This window comes from Coffea eugenioides, chromosome 2 (assembly GCF_003713205.1).
Source record: "Coffea eugenioides isolate CCC68of chromosome 2, Ceug_1.0, whole genome shotgun sequence".
NCBI lineage: Eukaryota > Viridiplantae > Streptophyta > Magnoliopsida > Gentianales > Rubiaceae > Coffea > Coffea eugenioides.
In genome coordinates this window covers 5,811,026-5,833,574 of record NC_040036.1, presented here as the reverse complement: position 1 = coordinate 5,833,574, position 22,549 = coordinate 5,811,026, and the positions used below count along the sequence as shown (strand labels likewise).

General features: G+C 38.2%; 3 protein-coding genes across 3 annotated transcripts; 1 reads left to right on the top strand and 2 right to left on the bottom strand.

The window, feature by feature from the left end:
- Window positions 1-3,536: 3,536 nt before the first annotated feature.
- Window positions 3,537-5,921, top strand: LOC113755222. The gene is made up of 2 exons (XM_027299277.1): window positions 3,537-4,988; window positions 5,307-5,921. Exons 1-2 carry the CDS (start codon window positions 3,537-3,539, stop codon window positions 5,919-5,921), a joined length of 2,067 nt encoding a protein of 688 aa, XP_027155078.1.
- A 4,651-nt stretch (window positions 5,922-10,572) lies between these two features.
- On the bottom strand, window positions 10,573-11,536 carry LOC113761154 (wound-induced protein 1). The gene has a single exon (XM_027304012.1). It carries the CDS (start codon window positions 11,320-11,322, stop codon window positions 10,990-10,992), a length of 333 nt encoding a protein of 110 aa, XP_027159813.1. The 5' UTR covers window positions 11,323-11,536; the 3' UTR covers window positions 10,573-10,989.
- A 6,576-nt stretch (window positions 11,537-18,112) lies between these two features.
- On the bottom strand, window positions 18,113-20,908 carry LOC113762406. Its single transcript, XM_027305850.1, has 2 exons — window positions 20,778-20,908; window positions 18,113-20,140 (listed from the first exon to the last, which is right to left on the bottom strand). Exon 2 carries the CDS (start codon window positions 20,062-20,064, stop codon window positions 18,367-18,369), a length of 1,698 nt encoding a protein of 565 aa, XP_027161651.1. The 5' UTR covers window positions 20,065-20,140; window positions 20,778-20,908; the 3' UTR covers window positions 18,113-18,366.
- Between the last annotated feature and the right edge of the window lie 1,641 nt (window positions 20,909-22,549).

The window sequence follows — 22,549 nt, the reverse complement described above, 5'->3', positions numbered from 1 at the left end:
ATATGGTTAATGGAGAGCATCTATGAACTCCCAAAGTAAGACATACTGACACTGGAGTCATCAAAGCTGGCCTGACGAGAGCTAAGGCAGCTTTCTCTTTACTCAGGTTAGGCCTGCGAAGCCCTAAAATTCCAGGTTTCACAGTCCTTAACTACTCTACTAGATTTTCATTCATCTGCATATACATAAGCATTCGTAGGTTGTCTTTGTTTTGCCTATCTGGTAATGCACTTACCTAGTGAAGACAGTAGTCTGGCGTTCTTTCTCGCTGGTTTTGTCAGGTTCTATCATTTGCTCACATTATTTGGTAGAGGAATACCTCTTAGATTCACTAGGCTCCATGGCTGATGAACTGGAGGAAGTTTTAAAGAAATTTGCTTTATCTAATCTAGAGAAGGAGGGAGCATGGTTGGAGTTGGATGATATCAGTCCAGGGATTACTGAGTGCAAAAATAGTATCATTGGAAAGATTAGAGGAGAAAAGGTTGCAAATTTTACTGGAGTAAAGAATTTCGTGACTGCAGCTTGGGGTTACCCAAAAGATCTTGCAATGGCAGAACTAGGGCCTAACTTGTTTCAGTTCTTCATTCCAGATGAGGAGAGTAGGCTGAGAATCCTTTGCGGTGGACCATGGTTGATAGATAGCCAGATACTGATACTAAATAGATGGGAGGCTGGAATTGAGGAAAATACTGAGGCCTTCAAGTTTGCTCCACTATGGATACAAGTATGGAATTTGCCTATTCACTGGATATCTAAAGAAGTTGGGAGGAAGATTGGGGAAGTCTTCAAGGAGGTGAAGGAGGTTCTAGTCTCCCACACAGGTGGTAAGGAAGGGAAGCATCTAAAGATGCTAGTGAGTGCAGACATGACCCAACCACTTCTAAGAGGTACAGCAGTGAAGATGAATGGAGTGCTAAAATGGATTAACTTTAGGTACGAAAGAGTGCCTGACTTTTGCTACAAGTGTGGAATTGTTGGTCACAGTGAAAAGAAATGTAAGAACGAGGTGTACATTCAGAAGGGGCAAAACGAGAATCAGTATGGTCCCTGGCTGCGTGCACAGAGTGGGAAAGGATCCCCACAAAAGGAGAGTAAATCCAGTTCATACAACCCGGATAGACAGGTCTGGAATTTCCAAAATGGGGAATGGATTAAGAAGAGCAGTGGGAAAAATGCAGAACAAGAAGCTAATCTTACCAGGTCTGAGAGTACCAAATTCATAGCTTTGCCCAAGAGTACAGTCACTGTGGTGGACTATAATGAAAGGCCTGGGGAGAGGATAGAGGAATCAGGCAAGGAAGATGAGGAGCTCCTGGAGGCTCAAGAGGCTGATGGGGACAAAAGTGTGGAGGAAGGGGTTACAAATGAGGCTAAGATGGAAGCAGACTCAACAGAGTGTGAGATGGGGATCACATTCCTAGCTGAAACGAATCCATCCAAATCAGGAGGACTAGGGATTACGAATCCAGAAAAGAGAATGGTGGAAAGGAAGACTAAGCCTATAGACATGATGGTGGATGAGGAGGATCCAGTCCAGGCTAAGGGAAGTGGAATAAAGGGGGAGAGAAAAATAAGGCTATGGTATAAGAAGAACGACAGAGATAGGCTACCTCTAAAAGAGATTCAGAATCTAGAGGTCAGAAAAGGTGTTAACACTAAGAGGAAACTGCAAATTGTTGATGAGGTAATGCTGGATATGGAACCTTCTGAGCTAAATGCTAAAAGGAACAAAATAAGAGATGAATTGGCTTTCAATGGTCAGATGCTAAGGGGGGAAGAGACCAGCCCATCTTGGTCTCTCAACCATAAATGAGGATCATGGTGTGGAACTGTCAAGGTGCAGGGAGCCCCTTGACAGTTCCCCATTTGAAGGAGGAAAATAGACTCCTCTCCCCTAGTATCATATTTCTAAGTGAAACAAAAAACAGAAACAGGTATATGGAAAAAGTAAAAAAAATTCTGAATTTTGAAAACAGCTTTGTAGTAGAGGCTATGAATAGAAGTGGTGGGATGGCTCTTTTTTGGAATAATGATGTCAAGGTTTCAGAAGTACGAGGCACAGCCTTTACCATTGAGGCTAAGGTGGAGGATGAAGAGAAAAAGGAAGCCTGGTGGTTTATTGGAATTTATGCAAGCTGTGATAGTCAAACAAGGAAAGGGCAGTGGGAAGTCTTGAATAGAAAGAAAGCAGGATGGGGTGAAAAATGGATTATCATGGGCGACTTCAACGACATCACCTCAAATGATGAAAAATGGGGTGGAAGGAGGAGAGAGAATAGAAGCTTCCAAGACTTTAGAAAGTTTATAAATGAGAATCAATTAATGGATGTTGGGTTTGTAGGGAAGCCGTGGACTTGGAGCAATAACTGGTATGGGAATGGCGAAGTAAAAGAGAGGCTAGACAGAGGCTTATGCTCCACTGCATGGTCACAGTGTTATGAGGATGCTAAGTGTTCACACATTGAATCGCATGCCTCTGATCACAGCATGTTGGTATTAGAAACTGATAAGGGAAGGAAAATATGGAAAAAGAGATTTCAGTTCGATAAAAGATGGCTCCAACATGATGAGATTGAGAAAGTGGTGAAGGAGGCTTGGAATGCCCAGTGCGATGGAACTAGGTGGTTCAAGGTGAAACAGAAAATAAAGAATTGTAGAGTTGAACTACTTAAGTGGAGCAGCAGTAAGAAAGGGAACTCATTAGAAAGGATAAATTGGTGCAAAAACCAGATTGAGGAAATTAAGGCATCAGAGGCTGAAAACAAAAGGCAAAGGGTGCAGGACATGAAAGAACAGCTGAAGTTGGCTTATGAGAATGAAGAGGCGTATTGGAATCAGAAGGCTAGAGTACGATGGCTAAAAGAGGGTGACAAAAACACTCAATTCTTCCATGCAACAGTTAAGGGGAGGAGGAAAAGAAATAGACTTCAGAAATTGAAAAAATCAAATGGAGAATGGACTATAAATGATAAAGAGTTGGATAAGGAAATAGCTAACTATTATGGAGATTTGTTCAAGAGTTCAGGGTCGGGGGAGCTGGAGGACATCTTAGAGGGGATTCCTGCCTCCATTACTGAGCAAGTGAATAGAGACCTGACCAAAAAAGTAGAGGAAGAGGAAATCAAGGCTGCTTTCTTCTCTATGGATCCTAATACGGCTCCTGGAAGTGATGGCATGTCTCCACTCTTTTTTCAAAAATTCTGGAGCATTATTAAGCAGGACCTGGTAAGTGCAATTCAAGGTTTCTTTCACAATAGTGTCATTCTCAAAGCCATAAATCACACAGTCATTTCTTTGATCCTTAAAGTGGACTGTCCTACTGAGATCAAACAGTTTAGACCTATAAGCCTGTGCCAAGTGGTCTATAAAGCCCTTGCTAAAATTCTTGTCAATAGACTAAAGCCATTCTTGTCTAGATGTATCAGCAAAAACCAATCTGCATTTGTTCCAGGTAGGCAAATTATAGATAATGTCATCATATCTCATGAATTGATGCATTCTTGAAAAACAAAAGACATGGTAGAGTTGGTATGATGGCTGTGAAACTGGATATGTCAAAGGCCTATGACAGGGTGGAGTGGGACTTCCTGAAAGCTATAATGGAAAGAATGGGGTTCTGCCACAAGTGGATACAATGGGTTACTGCTTGCATAAGTTCAGTGACTTACTCATTCAATATAAATGGTGAACAGAAGGAGTTCATAACTCCATCCAGAGGCATAAGGCAAGACGATCCACTCTCACCATACCTGTTTCTAATGTGCTCAGAAGGATTATCTAATCTGCTACAGAAAGCTAAGGTAGGAAAGGAGCTAACAGGAATCAAAATTAGTAGAGGGGCACCAGCAATCACTCATCTGTTTTTTGCTGATGACTCTCTAGTATTTTGCAAAGCTAATAGGCCAGAAGCTGGGAAGCTCATGAAGATCCTCAAAGTCTATGAAAAGGCAACAGGTCAGCAAATTAACACGGACAAATCCTCAGTTTTCTTCAGTAAAAATACAACTCAATTAGTGAGGGAGGAAGTCTGTCATACAATGGGGTCAATACAGCAGATAGGACAAGGTCAATACCTGGGCTTACCTATGATCATAACAAAATCTAAGGAGCAGGTGTTTGGGTTCATTAAAAATTCTATTGATAAAAAGCTGCAGGGATGGAAAAACAAGCTACTAAGCCAGGCAGGGAAAGAAGTGATGTTAAAAGCAGTAGCCATGGCCATGCCAATTTACACCATGTCGTGTTTCAAATTGTCTACCAAGCTGTGCAGAGACATTAGTGCTAAAATGGCAGATTACTGGTGGGGGGAGTCTGAAGGGAGGAAAAGGATGCATTGGATTGGCTGGAAGAAGCTGTCAGATAGGAGAAGTAGTGGAGGAATGGGCTTCAAGGACTTGCAAATTTTCAACAGAGCTCTGCTGGCCAAACAAGTTTGGAAGTTATTAACACAACCAAACTTGTTAGTCAGCAGAGTTCTAAAGGAAAAATACTACCCCAGACAATCACTCTTCTCCAGTAAGGTCCCTCAGAATGCCTCCTGGATATGGCAAAGTTTAGCTGCTGTAAGAGAAGAAGTCCAAAATGGAGTCAAGAGGAAAATAGGGAATGGCAAAGGAACACGAATTTGGGAGGATGACTGGATTCCAGAGAGCCCAGATGGGAAACCAACAACAGGAAGGCCTCTGGGGTGTCAACTTCAGCATGTATCAGACCTCATCACCCATAACAGATGGAATGCCATCCTGATATTCAGAATCTTTAATCAGCAAGATGCAGAGAGAATTCTGAAAATACCTATAAGCCTAACAGGGAAAGTAGATAGCCATTACTGGATGCATTCTCAGAATGGCCAATACACAGCTCAATCTGGGTATAAGATGTGGAAGAAGGAAAAGGAACTGGAGAGTGCAAGAAGGAGGGAAGATGCTGGTCCAAGCTATGAAGGAAATATCAGAAGAGTCTGGAAAACTCTATGGCAGCAGAAGGTGAGTCAGAAAATGAAAGTGTTTATATGGAAGTGTTTGCATGGGGGACTTCCCGTGAGAGGCGAAATATATAGAAGAACAAGACAAGGTGTCCCTATATGCACAGGGTGTGGGGAAAAGGAAGAAACAATCGAACATCTTCTGTTCCAATGCAACAGAGCAAAGGAAATATGGAAATTTTCACCAGTTCAGTGGGATGGAGTACAGCTAACATCAGACTGCTTCATCAAATGGTGGTCTGCAATCATAGAAGCCCAACATGAAAGAAGAGGGGAAGATCAGGTGAATCTAACTATAAACATTTTCTGGCAAATCTAGAAAGCCAGGAATGAGAGGGAATTTAATCAAAAGGAAAGGGAACCTCATAAGATAATACAGAAAGCCATGAAAGAATGGATGGAGTTTGATGAGGCTAACAAAGGGAAGGTGAATAGGAAGAACACTCAGCGAACAGAAGTTCAAAAATGTACTGAGCAATTGCAGGGTCAAAGAGAGATCCAAGCCAGCCTGATGATCAAGGTCCACACTCATCAAGATGCAAGACAAAAAATGGTGGGGATTGGAGTCTCAGCTACTGACTCTTTAGGACGTCTTCAAGCATGTTGGGCAATGAGAGAAAGAATGTCTGCAGAACCAATACAAGACCAAGCTGGTGCGGTAAGACTTGCACTTCTGAATGCGATCAGCCAAGGATGGAGGAACATTAGAGTGGAGCTGGAAAATAGGGTGCTGGTAGAGTGCATAAAAAACACTCGGACCAGCTACCATCTGATGGCTACTCTAATAGAAGACATCCAGTGCATAAGTAATCTGTTTCAAAATTGTTCCTTCTCTTTTGTTAGTTCAGGGTTTGTGGGATGTATCAAGTTGAGCATGCATGCTCTAAACATCTGTGTAGATGAAGAATGGGTGAATCCCAATCTTAGGTGTTAGGCACCAATGTTTTTGTAGGACCTTTGTCCTCTTGCTTGGACCTTTGTCCAAATATTGTAAATTTTCGGTTATTTCTATAAAGCTAACGTTTCGACAAAAAAAAATAATGGGAATATTAGTCCCCACCCCATCGAAAAAAAAAAAGAAGAAAAAATGCAGCGGATGATGATGGGTACGGTCTACCGTCTTCTTTTTTGAGACTAGGAATAAACTACGTGTAAAAATTCATTTTCGCGAGGGATAATTTCATAAACCTTCCCGAGGTTTATAACAATTTTATCAAGCTTTTTGGCTTTGAAAAATTACACCTACCATCTCCAATTTGACACTTTTGATAACCAAATCTTAAATTTGAAAGAAAATTTAAATGAACACGCTAAAATGCCCTCAATTTACAAAGTTTATATTACTTTCTTGAACAGTTGTCAAATAAAGTATATTACAAAAAAAAGCATCTACTTTTATCTATATTTATTATTTAATAAGCAATTATTATAATTGTTTTATCATTGTGATAGGTTACTGAACACGGTGCTTTACTTGTGATACATATTCCTTCTAAGTTGGACAAGAAAGTAATGTCATAATTTTTTTAGAATTTGTGGATTTTTTTATTTGTTTGAACTATCATAGTTTAGTAGTAGTTTTAAACTATTTCTTTTTAAGTTTTTATTCCTTTTGATACAAAGAAAGAAAAAGGTATCAACGAAAACATTGGATCGTATTCAATGTTGTCAAAAAAAAAGTTCATTGCTTTTTTGCTAGATGCAATCCAAGTTGGTAGCTTATTTGTTTTATCATTTAGGAACATGTTATTTTTACTTTCATTTTTGTTAATCGCACTTTCACTATTATTTTAATCATATAACTTTCATTTATTAGACCATATCATAAAACAAAAGGTGGGATTCCAAATACTAACCCAAAAAAAAAAAGAGTACAGATAACATTTCCTTATCCTTTTTATTTCGTCATGTTTACGTTCTTTGTCTTGTCCATGCTGGTGGATAATGTGGATAATGTGAAAAGAATATGCTTGCTACCTAGGTTCCGGAAGCGAACACGAATTTCTATTCTTTTTTTCCAACAAATGAACACGAATTTCTATTCAACCATGCTTTATTGTTGCAAGTCACGCGCGAGTCTTTGGCTAATTAAACAACAAACTGTGTAAGCTCATTCTTTTAGTGATGAGACCTTCTCCAAGAAATTCTTTTAGTGATGAGATTTGAGCAACCTCTAGTGTCATTTGAATTTGTACAAACATGTGTTTAACAATTCAAGTTGAGGAGAATTAAAATCATAAAATGACCAAGGAAACTTTCAACTCGATAAGTTTGATTTGTGACTGAACGAATCCACCGTGCTTGGATGTAATTAAAAAAAATTATACAGTAAAAATGTACAACAACTAGTTTCAACTAATTTGGGGAAAAAACATTACACTACTATTTCCTAAGATATTCCTTTTTTTTTTTTGGGGCCTGGGGTTGAAATAATTTTCTGCCAAAATGAGGCAAAAAATGCATGTAACCACTGGGCCAATGGCTCAGTGGTCACCAGAGAGGGGCTTAAATCCCTCCTTGGGTTGTAGGTGAGGGTTCAAAACTCACTTGCAGCGAAAAAAATTTAAGAGTTGTGTCAGAGCACTCCCTTAGTCTAGTTGGGTTTGTATATCCATTAACCCCTGACAACAAAAAAAAGGCAAAAAATGCATGCAACAAGAAATTGACATTTTTGTCCTGATTGATCCGGCTATAAGTGTCAGCTAATGACAGGACAGCACGAGTGAAGGACGATAATGAAACGTGCATGAACGGCAGGATGTTACACAATCATGACTCTATGCAAAAGTTTGACCGTCAGATTGGTTAGCTAGAAGGTCTCAAAAGACATCCTCCAGCTGGCAGTATCACGTGCTCTGATTCTCTCCTTCGCACGTTCCCAAATTCCTAAATTTTCCTTTCGAACAGAAGTGGGCAAAATTATCCGTTAATCCAAGTATCCGATCCGATTCGATTCAAAAATTAGAATACCCGATTTATATCATTTGATCAGGTCAAAAAAAAGTTAGGTATCCGCTAAAATGCGGGACGACTTATGATCACATAATAAAAAATCGACGGATATATTCGATCTGCCCTGCATATATATTTTTATTTTTTTGCTTTTATACAAATACTATAAAAAATTAATTTATAGCTAAATAAGTAATTTCATTTAACAAATTGCATTACAAATATGGGAGACTATAGTTTATTTATCATATTCATTTGTAGAGGTCATAATCTTATGTTTTATAGAAAATAGTTTAATTAATGTGAAACATATATTTTAAAAAATGTGCTATTTATTTCAAATATTTATTGATTTTGAATTCTGTTAAATTTTTTTCTTTTATCTTGTATTCTCTTCGCATGTGTTGTTTCTTGGTGTGAGACTTTTTTTGAGAAAAAATCTTTATTAAATTTTAGATGAATGTATAAAATATAAAATTAAATTAATATAAATTATATTTTTAAAAAAATTAAATGATAAATGGGACAGAGCGAGTATTTGTTGATCTGATCCTATCTCGGCGGATACTTTATAACCGGATATCTGTTGATATGCAGAATAGGTAAGAGTCAAAAAATAACCGAACCATAAGATACGGATTGAGTTAGTCAAATTGTGGATGAGGATGGGTATCCGATCCGTGTCCAACCCTACTTTTAAGTTGAGTTCGGAAAATCGCCTTATGAAAGTCCTAGAGGCGACGTGGTTGGCAATCAAATACCAAGGCAACAGCAAGGACTAGTAACTTCTAGAAATTGACCGGAGAAGTTTAATTAAATTTCAAATTTCAAAATAACAAAGGAATCTTTTCGTAATTTAATTCCCCCCCCGGCCCCAAAATTTTCTGAAAAAAAAAAGCGCAAAGGCAACTAATTGTTGTTTGCTTGCCATCCAACGGTCATTTCTTGCTTTACTGATCAATTGTCAACTTGTATAAGTAGAATCTAACGCATTGATCAATTGATCAGTACTCATGAATAATAAACTTTTTGTTTTCTTCCCCTGCAAACACTCCTCCTCCTGTTCCTCCAATGCCTATCTTATCTATCTAGCAGATACCTATAGCCAATGAATCATCTATATGTCTCGAATAACTTGTTGGCACTTGAATCGGTCCATTTGGTTGGTATAATTCAATAATATTTGCGTTGAACTTATGCCAAGATGATGCGTTTCTTCGCTCTTATCTACAAATCGAGTGACATTCGACAAACAAACTAATTGAACGAAAAGCGCTGCCAAATCCACTTAGTAATTTAATTATGTACCATAAGATAAGACGTTTGACATTTCTTCTTATTCCAGATTTTCATATGAATTTCTTCTCGATGTGACAGACAAAGCAAAGCTTTCGTCGGCTGATGTTTACTTATTCTGTCAAATTAACGGTTCAATCCTTGCAATTATTCAGGATAGGATCCTAACAACATAGCCTCGTCAGTTTTGTGGTATTTTTCTTACCCTTAATTTCTTCGATAGCGACATGTATTTGTTTATGAGTGATGGAGTTTATCAATTATGCAGAACATATGCCAGTATTGGACGCAACATATCACATTGGACCAGGTTTCCTACGTAAACATTCCTAATTTTGATTGATTGCATCTAAGAGATTCTAAGAAGATGAACCAAAATTAGGAAAAATAAGCACTAGTTCAAAATAGTGATTTATCAAAGGGAATTCCATAAGATCATACTAGATAAATGTTGAGAATGACTACACAGTGGTTAATGAAGCGTGTATTGTGATCTTACCTAATGTAAAATTGTTAGCCATTTTCGAATTGCTATTTTTTGAAGTTTTTTGTGTAAAAATGTACAATAGCAATTCAATGTATGTCAGATGATTGAAAAATAGAAATGAATGATAAAAAGGTGATTAAAATATAAATTCATAAAAAATCTTAAAATTTTTTGTTGACAAATAGATGCAAGATTAATTAGCCATCACTAACCGCATTAAGCAGTTGGTTAGCGAATTAGTGGAATCATCACGAACAAACTTATGCTCGGTGATTTCTCCTTGTATGTTGAAAGACTAGTTTAAGTTAGAGTGCGTATGATAGAACTGAAATTTGAAATTTGAAATAATTAAATAATTAAATTACTGAATTCTAAATCCATTAAATTATTAAATAATTAAGTATTAAATTTAATACACTTGAGTGCATATCACATTTAATAATAAGTGAATAACTTATAACAAATGCCACTTAATTCATTTAAATATTTAATTTTTAATTATCAAATAATTATCAACTATATTAGAGTTTGGATAGGAGATTGTTGAAATATTATTTGGAATAATTACTGTAACACTTTTTGTGATATGATATATGTGAGATAAGAAAATAATTGGAGAGATAAAAATATGTGTTAGAAATTGTATTGATGATGTAAGCAAATAATTTCTGGTTATTATTTCGCTATCCAAATATATTCAAATTTAAGTGTTGAATTGGATTGTCAAACAATTTTCAATATATTGTTAAAACAAACTAGTGCAAACTAATAGTAGTATAAAGTAACACAGATTCAGCCAAGAATTAAAAAAAAAAAACAGATGCTACTATAATAAGTAGGTGGCATGAGATTATCAAGCAAACAAATCCAACAACATTTATTGCAAAGGCAAACAAACCATATAGGAGTGACGTCATCGGAGACCAAATACCAGGAACCCTTCCCAGTCATGATGGACTCAAACATAATATACGCCCTTGAACAGGACATAACAGAACAGAACAAAAGCAAACACGCACTTTAAAGGGACTAAAAACGACGCGCTGAAAAGTGAAAAGCGATCCCGACCGTCGATGCTACATCTTCGCAGACGTAAGGCACAACTTTACCGGTTACCGCCACCACTTCAGCCCATATGGGACTGACTCAAACCACAATAAGCGTGGTTGCACCTCGTACTACTCCTTTTTTTATTTAATTATTACGATAATACTACTAATAAATTAGTAGTGCAGCAGCAGGAGATCACAACCCAATCCAAATTTAATCAAATAGCCAGGACGAGACCGGGCACGGATTTCCCGACTTGGCTAGCGAGACTGCTCTCCCAAACGGATGGGCAATGGAGAGAGGTAATCTGGGCAAAATTCGAGGAGGAGGGATTATCTGCGGCCCCGAATCGGGTCACCGTCAGGGAAGTGTTGAAGTACTCGCGGACTTGGGTAATTATCCCATCAGTGACGGTCCAGGCGTGAACCCAGGTGATGTTGCGGGCCTGATCGCACCCTTCTACGAGGACGGTGGATCCAAAGGCGGCGACTGATTGTGGGACGAAATTGAAGGAGGAGTCTTTGTCAGTATTGCCGGTGAGGAGGCGCATCAGAAACTGGTGGGAAGGCGGACCATGGAACCACCACTCCAGGTCGGGAGCTACGAGCCGCTGGACCTTGTCCACGTCACGTGCACTCAAGGCTTCATACAGGGCGAGCACCAGCCCTTTGTTTTGAGTTTCCTCCAGAGTTTGAGTGTTTGCCAGTTCCGAACGAAGGAGGAGAGGTTTTTTTGTATTCGATGTATAAGAGGCTGAGGAAAGACGGTGATGAGGACTGCAATGGAGGGGATTGGGGGACAATATATAGGGAGAGGGAAGGGCGTTTTCGTTATTCAGTGTAAAGTCGGAGGGTGATTGTTTTGAATACTAGGATTCTGTTTTTGGTGTGACGTGGCTGTTTTTGGTTGGGTAATGATTGTGGGGCTCGTTTTTCATTATCTGGTTGGGCCCACGTTGTAAGGTTTGGAGCAGTTGTCAAGCCAACTTTATTGAAAGCCCCCAATACCCGCCCCCGGCCCCACGACATTCAGGACCCAGCCAGAAGGAGGGGAAATAATCAAATAAAAAAAGAGATAGATACAGCGAGCGCCTCGGCCCAGCTATAGCTAGTGTTAATTTAATTCATGCCAAATTTCAGTTACTTGTGGAAAACATTTTTTTGTTAATTTTTTTTTTATAAATAAGAGTTCTTCTTCCATTTTACCATTCAATTCAACCCAACCCTTCTCCGCCGTATAATACTTTTTAGACTTTTTTTTATATTTCTTATATATATTTTAGGTGTCCTATTGACCACAAAAATGTTGTATAAATGTGCGTATAAATGAAAATATGCTACTACTACTACACCTGTGTTTAATCATGTGTGTTGTTTTGATGTGACAACGCTAGAAGCAACAATAGATGCATTATGGTTAGTTTTTGTAAAAAAAAAAAAAATTTCGGCACATTTTTAAATTATTTTTTTACTCATGTACATCACTTTAATATCATATATTTTTTTACAAAAATTCTAAAATTTACAAGTTTTAGTTTTCCCTCGATATGATTAGTGACGATTGAATGAGGAAGATGAGAGAGGAAAGCTGACAATTATAATGTAAATTTTTATTTTTATTATATAAAGCTCACCAATTTTTCAAAAAAAAAAAAAAAAACTCATTTACTTATATTTATTGATGAAGAAGTGTGATGCAGCCTGCAGCCCTTATTTCAACTGAATCTATTTGATTACTTGTTCTTCGCTGACGAACACGAAGAGTCGAGTTTTAGAAGTGGTCTAATCTAACTTTTAGAATTTTGATCCGAGTCAGGACAGATGCCGTGTTATGTCCGGTTTGATGCTATACGGCGGGTACTCTGGCTAGGAGGAATATTCGTGACATGTATGATGTCAGAGCGTATTTGTGCATTGCCGCGTGAGTCTAAACAAAGGGAGCTTGTTTGTAAATCATGGCATCCGCACTTTGCGTGTTATCGATCCAATATTTATATTACTCCCTAATAAGAAAACTTATTAAATGTAAGCAATTGATGAGATTTTCTTTTTCTTTTTTTTTTTCAAGGGAATGAATTCTTGTAGCGAGGTTCGGGTGAGTACTGTCCGGCTTTTGCATTCGGGTCAAAGTGATTTGTTGCCGTCCATTGAAGTTTAAGAGAAGGGATGAAGGAAACAAACAAAAGAATCACGAAAGGAATATGTAAAGTCATTTTCGCTGTTAAGGAAGGAAGGAAGGAGATGCAAAATCTTCACTTCAGCATTGACATTTCTTGTAATTCTGTCCATGCCCCCTTTATTAATTTCCCAACATGTTAATCTTAATCCCCCTAACATAGCTGCGAGAAACAGGAACATGAACGAGATTTAAAAGGCTCATCCCGACCAGACATCCATTTCATGACACCACGCAAAAGCAAAGTTGTAATGTAGACCCAGTTAGCAGCAACTAGTCCAATACGTTACAAGCTGGCTGGGAGAGCTGTACTGTACCGGGACGTTGATGTACGTGAAATTAAAAAAAATAATTAAAAATATAAAAAAGTGAATTGAGAAATGTGTTTATGACGTAAACGAGATATTAAGTGAAATAATTCAGCAATGCACACACAAAATGTTAGCAAAGTTTGACGGCCCCAAAGGCAAAGAGAAAGTCTGATGTTATTTCAACCATGGATCGGCAATGCTAGAAAATTAATTTACTTTCCTAAGTATTTGCATCTTGACAACGAGACGCATGTTTACTTCCTAATAAGCTCACTTCCTCAAAGAGAATCGTTATTAAAGATAATGCAACCTCTCAATTCAACACCGTCCGAGAGTAAAAGGAGTGACGAGTGCGACGCCCACCCCACAACAATTTTGCCAGTATGGTGAACAATATGCAATATTAGTGGCAAATTATATGTATATATATGCGTGTGTATATGGTCCCGCTCCAGCGTGCATGCACGAGCGACAGAAAAATAATTGAAAAAATAAAAGAGGTGCAGGTGTATCATTCACAATGCCACACTGGCAAGCGCTGTGCATCGCTTTCGGAGAAGAAAAATCAAAATACGAGTCAGAGTCGAAGTCAAATCGCCCTGGCCAAGAGACTAGAGGACAAACTGGAGTTGTGCGAATGAACCCACATTTGACTCTTTCTTTTTCTTTTCTAAGAGGTGGTCGTCCATAGAAACGAAAAAAAAAAGACCATTAATCTGGCCCCCTTTTTTCCTCACTCTCGTAAGCCGTGAGATATAGTAGTATTTGTTTGTGAGATATCCCCAGATTTTAGACTACTGAAAGCTGCAATGATGCAAGCATTCAGGGCGGGCTGCGTTCTACGCCTGCTAAATCCAAAACTTGGATAAGCCTTCCTCAGAGGTAGCTAGCAAAACTGAATAGCACCGGACCAGTATCGTTTTAATCTTCTTCTTATTATTGCACAACTCGCAAGAATAAATCAACCGAATACGATGGCCGTTTCCGCTGTCCCTGACCTTGCGTGTGCTAGTAGTAAGCCGTAAGCGAAGAAGAACTTGAAGTATTAAGCGAGAGGTGTGTCCCCGGCCCTCATTAATTACGCAGTTTTGATGCTGCCATATATATTTTTTTTAAATGTATATAATGTGTAAAAGGATCAACTGTAATTTTAAATTTTTTGTTTCTTTGATGGCTCGATAATTTATCGATGATTATAAATGAAGCGTTTTACTAATTAAATTATGCTTGATTGTGATCTGACTCCTTTCGAGGGTGGCTTCTTCAAACATTATATTCTCCGACCATAAACAACTTTACTTATTAAATGATGGAGTAATATTCAACTTCTTGATTCAGTCGTCCCAAAAAAACTTCTTGATTCAGTGACTGCCGCTGCCATATTTGGATGAATATATGGCTTTTAGGAGTTAATTGACTAGTTTGGCTATCCAAATGAGGGGCTTTCCCGGCGACACGTGTCTATCAGCTACCTCGTAACGAGTCGTGAGTAGTGACTACCATTTGCGTACATACACATATATGGGAGGCTCCCGCATCTTTCTTTCTACCGTCCCACCATCTCCGGTCTCCCTCCCGTTTGTCGTATCCTTTCCTTTGCTAGAAAAATTTACAAAGTCGGTTGTAAAGACGTCAGGTGCATTTGGGTTTCATCCCCATCCTTTCATTCATGATGCTGCTACTATATATTCTTTGCTCCGATAACAAATATTCCGGGCGCAAAACGGAGTTTCATCGATGTTATGTCGGAAACTCGGAGGTGGAAGTCCTGTTTCTTTTTTTTCCTCTTTTTCTTTTTTACTTTGAGTTTTTGTTCGGGTATAAGAGAAATTGCAACAGAGATACGTGATCAAAGTTAGAAGTACCTGTGTTCTCTTTCATTTTGCTTAAATGTAATAAGAAAAAAAAACCATAAACATTGATTGATTCATAGAAGAGTCAATACCAAACGTCAGAGCAGATGATGAAGTTAGAGAGGGAAAGCGAATGAACAGACAGAGAGTCATTCTATAACTTGCAAAACAAGGAAAATTGTTGAGCCGAAATCCATTTCTGATTGTTTGGCTGGTGAAAACCAATTTGCCCATCATGGCGGTGTGTAAGAGGGCTCATCTCTTTTCACGCCGCTACTACATTTTTCAATTCACATCTTCACTGTCCCCGAATTAATGCAAGAAACAAGAAGCATACACACGAACACTAATGTACAGGAATGAAGGTTCTCATGCATAACGTTTCACACGCATCACGAATTTTGTATCTTGATCATGCCTTGACTCTGAGGGCTGATCAACCTTCAAAGTAGTAATTTAATCACCTTCAATTACCCAACAATGGAGAGCAAGAAGAGTGGTGTCTTCGACAGCATTGTGACAAAGCACAGTGGAGTTACTTCTTGTTGCTATGCCTTCTTGGACAATTATTGGGGTTTAAAAATTGGAGTAAATGACATTGAAGCATGCAATAATTCTCTAGTAAAAAACATTGGACGTGCATTTTTTGTTGGTTTCTTCTAGGGCTTTTTGCTTTGCCTGTAGTGTTAGTGATGCATGCACTTACGGATGGCCCTAATGCCATTCGATGGAATTGATGATGATGCTCAATCGGTGTCCATCATAAGGAATGCCAAATTCATTACCGCAACCTTAAACAAATGCTTAGAAAGTTCCCTCAGGAGCCATCGTGTAGCTTAGCTAAAATCGACCCTTCATTCCCCTAAGCGGCCAATAAATCTCTAAGAAGACACCCTTGTCTAACTGTGCAAATCTATTCTCGAAGACTATTATCCTTATAACATTAGGTTGTTGAAAAGGTTTTGATCTAATTGAAATCCTACGAATTAGAGGTCCTAGATTCAAATTTTCCTTTCTCCTCCACATTTCTTAAATTCCACACTTTCCCTACTAAAAAAGGGAAAAAAAAAAACATACCATTACCTTGGGTTATATTTGCCTTCCGCTTGGATATCACCTATTCATTGGTAATTACCAAAATTCAAGGCCGAAAGAAAATATTAAAGCAATAATTAGACTACTTGGACGGTGCTCGCTTTTGGAATACGCACATTCAGAAAACGTCACTCATGTTGATCATGCCAGTTTGGGTTGCTATTTTTAAGAGTTTTTGTAGAAAAATGTACTATATCGATTTGATGTATGTGAGGTAAAAAGGTGATTGGAAATGTATTCACAAAAAATATATCAATTTTTCTTAAAAAAAAAAAAAAAAATCACAATCCAAAGTAGGGATGTTGGCGCAATTGCAAGTATGGCTAGTTGTTTAGTTGCTTATTTACCTACTATTCTGTCGTCCTCGTTACCAAAAAGGCGCACCTCCGTTTACAATTTGACGTTTGTGCCATTTAGTATAGGTTAATGTTTACTACAATTCTTACCTCTTCAAGAAAACAAATTAAACATTGACGTGTCAGTTACCAAGAAGGAGTATGATCGAAGTGGCAAAGATACCCAGACAAATAGTGGGAAGCTTTTCTCATAAACATAGTGACGCACATTGAGGAAGACCTCTAAGCGTCCTGATCCGGTAATTCCACTGCAACCCATTCTCCGCGAAATCAGCAGCGGAATACTGCTGTTAGAAACCAACTTTTTACCTTCTTCCATGACTAACAGAGCATTAGCATAGGATCAGTTCCCTTCGGAGCATTCGCATAGGATCAGTTTCTTAGCATGCTTGTCAGTAGTCAGAAAGAACTCCAAAGATGAATAACTTATTTAGACAGGTTGCTGTAATTTAGACATGATTTCTGGGATTTTTTTCACATTTCAGGAACTCATAATGTCCGTACTGCAACTTTCATCAGATCAGACAAGTCCAGCAACATACATACATGCCTGGTCTAAGAAAGAACAGCAGATGTTTTGGAATGAAAATTTTTCGTTAGGCAAACTAGATAACTTTCTTTAACACTTGTCAACATAATTCAAAATCAGCAGACAAAAGAAAATTGAGAAACTTAATTCTTTGATCAAACTTCATAGGATCAGCTATCGAAGCAACCAAGAACATACAAGCAAAACATTGCATCAAAGACTGGAGAACTCGAGAGAAAGAAACAAAACCTCCAAGATATTCACGACCATACAAGTGATTCTGATATTCAATCCTCAATTTCCAAGTTTCATCTTTTCATTCCAATATATATATATAAATATTATCACCACCTTCACAGACCATTGGTGATTCAACACCAATATTGGATCAGACATTCGGCTGATGAGACAACGATTTGCCTATATTGATTCAATGCAACCGCAATAAACAGAAAACAGAGTATTAAATATGTTGCGAACACTGAGAGGCACATTCTCCTCGTTGCTTCTTAGATGTTTTGTCGACACCAATTTGACTTACTCAGTCGACGAAAGAGCAGAATAATCACAAGGAAAATCCTCGAGGATCCAAATATAAGCTGCAAATACCATGTCAAAAGCCGTTACAATTTTTTATGCCGACACAGGAAAAGGATTGGAGGCTATGTCTATCCTGGCCAATTCTACGAGAAGGTAGGCACAGAAAGTTGCACGTCAGTAAAGAGGAAAGAGGAAGTAATGGCTTAGTATTGCCTTTTCTTCTTTATGAATTGTAAATGGCAAAATATGAATGGGAATTCTGTAGCTACCAGTTAATTTGCAATGTAAAAGATATTCCATCTCACATAGAAGAGAGAGTTCAAGTTTTATCCCTAACATCCGCAAAGAGGAAAAATAATATGCAGAAATAAGAGAAGACAAGCTCAAGCTCAAAGCCAAGCTAACCTTAGAGAAACCATCAAAAGGACCAAACAAATTAAAAATTAAAAAGAAGAAGAAAAATGATGGGACGATTTCAACATATAAAATAATGCGGGCTGGACAAATTCTTTAGCTAAAATCTTGAGAAGTTATTTATCCCTTTCTCAACTGGATTCTACAATTCAAATAAATATCAAAATTCCCAACTTCAGCTGGTCGTAATCCCCCAAAAGACTTTACAAATGGTGAAACCACAAAAGAACAAATCTTTAGCATGAAATGCATATAAAGTTATAGACATGAGGATAGTGCAAATTTACTATTCAAATCATAAGTACAATTCAAAATCTTGTGCTAATTGTCTTCTCTGGTCATAGATGAAGGCGACGGTGGGGTCGTAATCCCATCCTTACGTCCTGTATGATATTCTTCTTCCAGAGGAGGAAGGTGCCTACCAGGGCTAAAATATTCCTTTGAAAATCTAGTGGGACTAGGTGAGTTAGCTCTGAAACCCACTGGAGGGGAGGAGCTCATTCCAGGAGAACTTGGGCTGGACCTAACCTGAAACTCCCCATCTTCCCGAGGCAAAGGTGAAATTGGCAATTGGCCACCGTCATCAACTTGTTTCTTATAAAATTTATCCTCCACAATGTCATAGGAATTCCCTGTCCTTGCTTCCTGAGCAAGAGAGCACCAGCAGCAGAAAAGCCATACCGCACAATCAGCAATAGCTGGTCTGGAACAACACAAGTTATATGGTGGCAAATTAAACCTCTTCCGCATCTGAATCCTCCAAAAGCCACCGTATAGTAACCCAAAAACACAAAGGAAAATACCAGTAACCCCCAAGGCCTCCCTGACAGCCTCATTGTTGATGTTAATTGCAGCCAAATTGAAAATCCAAAAAGGAGCCATACAAAACAGAAGAAATGTCGCAATGTGCACATACATGTTGCCGAATCCAAGTCTTTCCATGTTCCAACCAAACACGCAAAAAGAACAGAACAGAGAAAGATAAGCTAAAGATATATCATCCCAAAAATCAAAAATACCCCCACTCCACTGTGGTCTCGTCTCAAGAATTCTCCCATCATCATCCCTATATGCAAATGAGAATCGCTTCTCAAGTGATTTTCTCCTCAACTGGCTCGCTCTGCTACTCTCAGCAGTGGTAGCCTGAAGTTGTGCCTCCTCATCCAAATCAGATTCATAGTCTCTTCCAAGAGGGCTAAGCATGGAGTACAGAGCGGCAGCAGCAGGTGCACCAATTGCAACAGATATAGTTATTCCAACTCCTATAGCAGGTCGCTCTGATCTCCTGTATCCCAAGTTAAGGCCACATAATGCATACTGAGCGAAACAGTTCAACTGGAGTAAACTAACCACTACCATCATGTGTGCCCATTCATGAGGCTTGTAAGTACCATTCTTGCAATAAATCTTCCTAAGCTTTGAAATGTCTTCTGGTCTCCATCGTACCAGAAGCACAAGATGATAGCAACGTTGTGGATGTTGATATAGACACATTAATGTAAACAATGCATTGAGAATTTGGTTATTCACTTCAAACCAAGCATCTCTTTGGGACTTCTTTGGCAAAGCATGGTTTAGCATTCCAGTCATGACCAAGAAAAGAATTGCACCAGATACAGCAACACATGTAATCCAGATGAAAAGAGCGAGATTCATAGGATTCCGGAACCATTCTTTGGAAATTTTCCATAAAGCATTCCAATCAATTTTCCGGGAAAATAACTTACTAACTTGCTCACGAATGTGAAGACTGCTGGAAGGTACAGCACGAGAAATTTCATCCCTTTCGTGGGCAATCTGATAAAATTTTGCTGAAGGGGATGACAAGTTACCAATTTTAAAGAACCTCAGTCTATTGTGAAGCGCAGAGAAGTTATTCTGAAAATTATTTTGAGAGTCTTCATCACTTATCAACCCCCTCTGTGATGTTGAAATGTGCAGAGCAACACGACTCCCGACTTTACCATTGTTGCTTTCCTCAATTCCACCATTCTTTTCACCATTATTGGTAGACACCATATTTTCTTCTATGAAGTTTTCAGGCCCCTAAAAAGTCACAATCCCCATCTGTGGCTCACGGTCAATTTGTTCCTCCCTAGTCAACAAACTTAGCTTCAGACAGCCGTAAATTTAAAGCATTAATGCACATCAGGCCGGGCACTATGCTCCATTGCAGTAAACACATTTGAAAAACACAACCTAGATAAAACCTGAAAATACTGGTAAATCACACCCTAAGTAAAACCCAAAATCCAAAAGCACATAGGATCACCCGAAGATTAGTTCCATTTTCTTGTCAGGAAATCGGGGATAAAAGAAAAGGATACGCAAGAAAGCATTAGTTCCAGTTTGCTACTCAGAATAAGGGGATAAGAAACAGGCCTACAATAACAAATTTATAAATAGAAGCCCAACTACCAAAGAACAAACGAGAAGTCACAGCTATAAGTTCTGGGAATCAGATCAACAAGCAAAAAATTCTGGCTTGCAAAAGGTTGTGGACTACAGTCAATATTTCAACCACAAGTTAAAACCCATAAACCAAAACATCAGCTGATGCTCCAGGGTAAGGAATGATAACAGCGGAAAGATCTACAAGCTCATACTGGAATATGTAAGATAAAAGCAGAAAGAAACAAATAATTGAGCCCAGCAAGAAAAAGTACTAAAATTGGAAAAAAGAAAAAAGAAAAGAACAAGGTAATCCAGAAGTAGAGATAGTAAAAACAAACCATTTGTTTAGGAACAGATGGGAAGCGAGTGGATGAGATAAACCATCTTCACAGGAAGAAGATTGAGGGTGGTTGATTGCTTCATCGGAGAACCATGGCAGCCAGGAGTAAGAGCCGTTCAAAATTTTAAAAGAGAGGACAGAATAATAAAAGTTAAAGCAACTTTGATTCTTTTAATTTCTTTTTTTTAAAAAAAAAAAAAAATTTGGAACGCCTTCTAACATTTTGTTGGTTTCTCCAAAACTTCAATTGGGTGCAAGCGTGCAACTGGGACTAGTCAACAGGCTTTTAAGTGTAAATACATCACTTTGACCCACGCTTTCCAAACCCACCTATTAATTTTGAATGAGTTTAAATATATATTTAATTAAACTAATTTAATTGATGAATAGTGAATCAATTGATTCGACTCACTCATTTATATTTATTTAAAAATAATTATATATTTAAACTCAAATTTTAATCAGTGTTAAATAAATAAAATTAATTTTTTTACTAATTTAATAATAATTAAAATACCATTATTTCTTCTCAAATAACATGAAAAAAAAGTAGAACTTTAATTGATTCATAAATGAATAATTGAATATATCCATACTCATTTATTAAATAAGTATAAATGGATATCCATTTATAATAACTTATTTAAACGGGTATAAATGGATCCATTACCCAATGAAAATCTGCTCAAACCCATTCAAGTCAACAATTCTAACGCCTCTAGTGTAAGATAATTAGTCACTTTTTTTTTGTCGCAGCGATAAATTCCTAAAATCTAATTTAGCCTAATCCAAGGCGAGGGGGGAGGGGGACTCAATGTAAGTAAAAATTCCATCGAAAAAAGCCAATAAGGCCGCCACATATAATGACAATATAATGACAAATTGATGAAACCTTCCGCACCACCAAAGACTTGAGATAATTAGTCACGATGGCGGCTAATGTTGGGTTGACATCAACACGACGACGTCGTTGCCCTACTTTTATCAACGGGAACGGGTTGTAAAGAGCGCGGACTCAGTGCGGAGGATGTAGCGTGGCTACCAGGCAAAGAATTCCCTTCTTAATTTCTGGTAGAAAGAACAGACAAGGAAGGAAAGAATTTTTAGAGATTTATTATTATTATTATAGCTATAGGCACCAAATCAGCAGCAAATAATAATTGCTCTTGTTGTCTTGATGATCCATCTGGAATCAATATGAATATATATGATCATATTACGCATGCAGTAGAGACTTGCAATGGTAGTAGATAAACCACTAACTCCAGGGAAAGATAGCGAGACGGGAAAAGAAATTTCACAGGCGTAACAGGCCTATCTAATCATCGGCAGAGTGACAAGTGTTGGCGGGTTTATGGCATGGACCTCACACAAGCCAACAATACTTCGTCAAGCGGCCCATAATTCCCGTCTTACCCACGACTGACTACCATATAACCACGTCTGCTAATTAAACAACCAATCAATACCCTGCATTCTCAACTTGCATGCTAAGGTAAGAAATGATCCCCATCCCATTCACAAGCCCCGCCACTAAAAAAATTTTTAAATGGGGAAAAAAAGAAAACCGGCAAGTGATGGAGAACTCCGATGGGACTTGAAAATATACGAAAATCTATAGTACAATTTACCACAAGAGATGCTCCTCTTGTTTTCCTTCTGCATTAAACATCTTGGTCTTTGCCACCTTTTGGTATGGCGTTGTAATTCAGGCACGGAACCAAAGAGTGCTTAAAGCGACTGATGGAATACCAGACTCATCGCCAATAC

Bases quoted from the DNA above. Each gene is read 5' to 3' on its own strand.
- LOC113762406 (XM_027305850.1), bottom strand. From the start codon at position 20,064: ATGGTGTCTACCAATAATGGTGAAAAGAATGGTGGAATTGAGGAAAGC.
- LOC113761154 (XM_027304012.1), bottom strand. From the start codon at position 11,322: ATGCGCCTCCTCACCGGCAATACTGACAAAGACTCCTCCTTCAATTTC.
- LOC113755222 (XM_027299277.1), top strand. From the start codon at position 3,537: ATGGCTGTGAAACTGGATATGTCAAAGGCCTATGACAGGGTGGAGTGG. The intron at 4,989-5,306 runs GTGAGTCAGAAA...TGGCAAATCTAG, and splicing joins AAACTCTATGGCAGCAGAAG to AAAGCCAGGAATGAGAGGGA.